At 34.4% G+C, this 6,359-nt stretch overlaps 1 protein-coding gene across 1 annotated transcript in view; it reads left to right on the top strand.

Annotated features, from left to right (window-relative positions):
* Positions 1-1,726: 1,726 nt before the first annotated feature.
* LOC112906289 (nucleolin-like) overlaps positions 1,727-6,359 on the top strand; it is a 16,823-nt gene continuing 12,190 nt past the window's right edge. The window contains exons 1-2 of the mRNA XM_025980183.1: positions 1,727-1,754; positions 1,859-2,151. Of these exons, the coding sequence (XP_025835968.1) occupies positions 1,727-1,754; positions 1,859-2,151 (321 nt within the window). The remainder of the gene's footprint in view (positions 1,755-1,858; positions 2,152-6,359) is intronic.

Below are 6,359 nucleotides of genomic sequence, written 5' to 3'. Positions count from 1 at the left end.
AAGAATGTGTTGTTATTGTCCTCGGGTACGCGCTCGTGTAGGTGCTTACACAGCAAATACTACTGTTCAACAAACTTTGTAATACCTAGTGTCTAATTTTATAACGTTATTGTTAATTAATAGAATTTATACTATTCTACACTGATTCTATATATCTGCTACAGTTATTCTCTATCGTAATTACTATTGACACTATTATTATTATTATCAGTTGGTTTCTTAAAACCACTTGATATATCCATCCTGATGAAAGATCATTCTTGCTTTATTTCTGTATTATATTTTCTTTTTACGTTTTTTCTTTCGATTTACAATTTTATTCGCATTATTAGCGTTGGTATTTGTGTTGGTAACCACTTGATCTAAATGTTCTAAAGTTGATAAAATGCAAATTTTAGTCTTCTCCAAGTTTCGTTTACATTTTTTTAAAAAAAAGAAATGTAACCTTTCTTAGCATATTGTTATTGGAATTATTATTATTTTTATAAGTCATTCCCAATTTTATCTTAGCTTTCATAGCACCAGCCACTCCTAATGCTGCCATCTTTTCACCAATTGTTGAATTGTTTGCCTTCAATCGTTTTAATGCTTTTTCAGCTAGTGTCCTATCAGCTTTGTGACGCTGATAGATATCTTTTTCCTGTTCATAAAACAGATCATGAGCTTTACACGCATTATCCAGTTCATTTATCCCCGATTGGTTTCTGCGTTTATCAAGTTTAGTATTAGGACCGCAAAAGTTATAGCCCGGTATATGTAACTCGTATGGTATGGAATAAAGGGTTTTATCTAAAAATCCTTTACCATATCTCATTATATCTTTGTTATGATTAACGATTACTGAAATGAACTAATATAAAAAGTGGAATAGAACATCATTTTATACTAGTCGTAGAAGGTAGGTATATCTGGAAAGATGAAAGTAGTAAAGCAGAAAACTACATTCGATATTGAAAATAATGATATGTTAATAAATCAAGTTGAAAAGCATAGCAAATTATTTCCTACAACATTACGATGTCTCATTATTGGACCTTCAAACTGTGGAAAAACTAATGTAATGGTTAGTTTAATTGAACATCCAAATGGTTTAAAATTTGAAAATGTTTACGTTTATTCAAAGTCACTCTATCAACCTAAATATGTTTATTTAGAAAAATTACTGAAGCCGATAAATGAAATAGGTTATTATTGCTTCAGTATTAGCGAAGATATTATGAATCCATCAGCAGCTAAAACAAATTTTATATTTATATTTGATGACGTAGCAACTGATAAACAAGACGTAATTCGTGAATATTTTAGCATGGGACGTCATAATCACATCGACTGTTTTTATCTCTGTCAAACCTACGCAAAAATCCTCAAACACTTGATAAGAGACAATGCAAATTCGTTAATTTTATTCAAACAAGACGAATTAAATTTAAAACACATTTATAATGATCATGTAAAAGTAAATATGACTTTTAGTGAATTCTCTTTGCTGGCAGCATCGATTTGGTTTCTTATCAATATTTAAATACATTTTGTAAATAAACCTCTAAGAAAATCAGCCTTGCAATTGTTCTCACTAACTGTGAAATAAACATCAATTAATTTAATATATCATACTAATTTTGGGGGCTCGTCCGGGATCACAGTAACTAGTGAGAAATAAGTGGCAAGGGAAGAAGACGAGTGTTCGGAAATATTAAAAACGATGAAGAGTTTTACAAAAGAAAAAATGGCAGACGACGAAGTATCAAACAACGGTGAGAAGGAGATTCAAATAAAACAATCAATCTTGACCGACGAAGAGGTTTAATTGCTCGACTAAAAGCTGCGTAAAGTGTTGAACGCTATCGGGATGACCCAGAAGACGACGAAGAAGTCGAAGACGAAGACGATGATGAAAACGAAGACGATAGAGAAAACGAAGACGATAGAGAAAACGAAGACAATGAAGACGAAACCGTTCCAGCGTTCAGAGCACCAGGATCCGGCACGCAACATCGAAGACGTGAGTCTGTACAGCAACCACAACTAACATTCAGGGATGTCGAGGAATCTCTTGAAAAGTTTAGCGGAGATGATTACATAAATGTCAATCAATGGATTGAAGACTTTGAAGAAACGGCAGACCTATGCGCATGGTCCGACGTTCAGAAGGTAACATACGCAAAGAGATTGCTAAAGGGATCAGCAAAATTATTCGTAAACCATGAGAAGTGCGTAAAGACTTGGGCAGAGTTGAAGAAAGCGTTAAAGGGAGAGTTCGATGAAGTCGTAGATAGTTAGCACATACATTAGGAATTGTCGCAGCGGAAAAAGAGAACAGATAAAACTCACCAACAATATGTGTATAGAATGTTGGAAATCGCGAGTCAAGCAATAGCTTTTGTTCTATCAAGACTAAACAAACAATAGTACGTGAAAGAAGTTGTAGTAGAGGACCGTATGTTTGTAGCTTTAGTAGATACAGGTAGCGATTTAATTTTTATGCGATCTAATGAATAAGAAAAAATAGGATCTCCTGTTTTGGTAACACGTAAACTTAAGTTTGAAGGTCTCAGATCCACTGGCAACGTAACACTGGGTGAGTTTACAAAAAGTATGAATGTTGACGGTGATGAATTTCTAGTAACGTTTCATGTAGTACCGAAGGAAATACAAGCACGGATTGTTGTTAGGAACCGATTTTTAAATAATGTTGAATTGCGTGTGCGACAGGTAATCGTATCCTTTTTAAAGCTCGACGATGTAAAATCGGAAAGTTGTCCATAAATTTTTGCCATAAATACTATCTCTGAAGCTGATGAAATCGAACTATCCTATATTAATGATAAATGTTACCGTGATGAGGTAAAGAAAATGATACATGATCAATTAGGTGCGTTACAAGGAGCGGAAATCTTTTCAACTATTAATTCAAAGAACGGGTTCTTCCATGTTCCAATGGACGTAAAAAGTCAGAAATTTACGTCATTTGTCACTGTATGAGTTCCTTAAAACATCTTTTGGACTATGTGTATCACCCATAATTTTCCAGGAATTTATAAATGTCATATATCAAGAAGTCATAAAAGAAAAAATAGTCGTGACGTATATGGATGATCTAATAATATTAGCCAATAACATGAACGAAGCAATGAAAAGATTGAAACAAGTTTTAAACGTGGCCAATCAGCACGGGTTAAACATTAACTGGGAAAAATGCTGGTCCTATAACTGCAGGAGAACATTTGTTTAATGAATTACAAATTAGAACGCCTAATCCTATAGAAAGTACTTTTGGGGTATGGAAAACCAAAAGTATTATAGTAGCTACAGCTGTTTTACATAATATAGCATAAATATTAAATGAAGTTTTACCACAAGTTAATCCTGAGGAACATACAACTATTCAACTTGTAAATAATGTAGTGATTGATAATGTCAGAGACATTCATAATGCTGCAAATAATATAGTGAAGCATCAGTTAATTAACAAATACTTTAATAATGTGCTGTAGCTAAGCAATACTGAATATTGCATCAACGGAACTATTTCATTTTCCATTTTAATTTTATGTGCAAATAATATAGTGAGATGTAAGTTAATAAATACTTCAAATTCATTTATTTTTTTCTATTTAACAGGCAACCTCATTACAAAATCATGTATATTGGGTTTAATTCATATAATTGTACAACTATATCTTGAACATTCTAAACTTAGTCTGCCTTTTCAAGACGTTACAACCCTTCCCAAACATATCAAAATCACTAAACTTATTCAAAAATCTTAAAATCAATAGTGGGTCATTATGATGAAAACTGTCGACAGAATACAGACCACTTCGAATTATTTTATTCGATTATGGTAACTTGTCTATCACTAGCAGCAATTCATTTCTCTAAAATATCAGTATTAGTAAAATATGGACATATGACAGGAAATTTGAAAATTGCAGTGCTTCATGGGTTACCAATTATTTTTATTTTTCTTAAAACAAAATGACACAAAATTGTTTATTTATGTATTAATGAATACAACAGTATATATATAGAGTCCGTACTTTAGGCACCCAGATTATATATTAAATGTAAATATGGCACCCAAATTTGCACTGTGACACCCACCATCGGGTACCACAGCCTTTCACAATGGGATTATGATATTTCGAAGCTGTCACCATCTGCAGACAAGAAAATGAAAAAATTGAAATGGTGCCAGTTTCACTACCTTTACCTGAGGACATACACTTTAGTTCAGTCTTTTCCCGTGATGCCGCAGTAGTGTAGATATACAGACATATACAATTTAATATAATACTACGATTAAGAGGCATCCAGTGGCATCTTCTTATGTTTTAGTCGTATGTGACGTATGCGGTCTAAAAATAGTCATGTTATCGTAAAACTACAGCGATAAGCACCTTTTTTAATTGCCAGACTCATCCAGTGAAAGCAAATTAAAAAAATAAAAAATAATGCGGTTTAAGTGTCGAATTAGGCATTTGTTGCATTGCGTTAACTACTTGTTTTAGTTCATATTGTGAATACTTGTTAAGNGAACGCGTTCTGGCTGTTTTTAAACGCTCGCAACGCGTGCTGGCAACTGTTAAACAGCCGGAACTCGTTTTGTCAATTGTTGTCGGGTATACAGTTAAAATTTGATTGTTTTTTCAACTTTCTAAATAAAAAATTTAATGTTCGACTTGTATTATTTGCCGCTTTTTACCTGCGTATAATGAGATTTATATTGTACTTATATAACAAATCAATTTCAATCCATTTTTCAGTTTTTAGGAAACAATTCAATTATTGACAACACAACTATAATTGGATACCAAAGATGGGTTCGGTTTTCCTGGCCGAATCATTTCAACAATATTAAATTTCTTATAATTGGTTTTCAGTTCTAGGAAGAAAGTTACACTGAACACTTATATTGTCGAGCATATGACATTTTTTCCGCTTGTTTTTTCAAATTCTTTTTTGCATTGTTTTGTTCAGTGCGAATAGACCTTTTCCTGTCACAAATGTTGCAAACAATCGCTTGTCCAAACCCTTCGCTTGTTGACTTTCCACAAATCGCATGCACAAAGTTGTCACATTCTGAACACTTGTGCGCTCCTGAAGATTCTTTTTCGCAGGTTATGCAGTACACTTTACTCGGCCATTATCAGTCTGGAGAATAAATGGCGCCCCAAACATGCAGAAAATGTCAACAAGGTGATAAGCAACTTCCTCAGCTGTTTTGGTCTTCAGTGGACGTAGAAGTGTGAANTTGTCACATTCTGAACATTTGTGCGCTCCTAAAGATTCTTTTTCGCAGATTATGCAGTACACTTTACTTGAGTCTTCGACGTTCTCCTTGTTCTTATCGCAATCCCCAACGTCGTCCAGAGACTGCAGTTTTGTAATAATAATAATAATAAAAAATAAAAACCCTTGATTTACCATTGATATTATTAATATATTTCAACAATTCTTCAAGCTCTTCAGTTTCGATGTTTGAATAAACATCTTCAGTCAAAGGAGAATCGGCAAGTCCAACTATTTGCGGGCTTCCAAACATAGCTTCGTAAGGACTCATTTTGATTCCAACGTGGAGGACACGATTTTTTTTACTTTGAATAAAGCGCAACCCCTCAGACCAATTTTTTGTTTTGTTGTCAGCCATCCAAGATACCAGCATGTCACGTACATCTTGATTGGATCTTTCCACAGATCCTTGGCTTTGGGAATGTCTTAGTTTTCCATGAACAAGTTTCATTCCAGGCCATAGTTCAGTCAAGTTTTTTATAATTTTGTTGGAAAATTCTCGGCCATTATCACTCTGGAGAATAAATGGCGCCCCAAACATGCAAAAAATGTCAACAAGGTGATAAGCAACTTCCTCAGCTGTTTTGGTCTTCAGTGGACGTAGAAATGTGAATTTAGTCAGGTGGTCTTGGTAATTCATGATGAAGCGGAAAGGGCCATCTGGTTCCGACTGCATATCTATAAGATCCACTTGGCAACGACAATTCATGTAATTGGAAAGAATTGGACGAACAACTAATAATACGGTTGTTGTCTCTAATATTTTTCATCATTTGTTGTTATCCTGTAAAGTATTTTACCCGAATTTAATTCACTGCAAATGTTTGGCACATGGTTTAAACCGAGTAGCAGAAGCTCTTGTTGCGGTTGGAATACCCATATAATATAACTGTATACCCGACAACAATTGACAAAACGCGTTCCGGCTGTTTAACAGTTACCAGAACGCGTTGCGAGCGTTTAAAAACAGCCAGAACGCGTTCTGTGCGTTTGAAGGCAGCCAGAACGCGTTGTGGCCGTTTTTTCCGGCCACTGAGCGTTTTCGGTCTTCGGGCCTAACATATATA

This window comes from Agrilus planipennis, unplaced genomic scaffold, assembly GCF_000699045.2.
Source record: "Agrilus planipennis isolate EAB-ADULT unplaced genomic scaffold, Apla_2.0 scaffold404, whole genome shotgun sequence".
Classification (NCBI taxonomy): Eukaryota; Metazoa; Arthropoda; class Insecta; order Coleoptera; family Buprestidae; genus Agrilus; species Agrilus planipennis.
The sequence above is the reverse complement of the archived record's forward strand: the minus strand, read 5'-3'. Positions and strand labels throughout refer to the sequence as shown.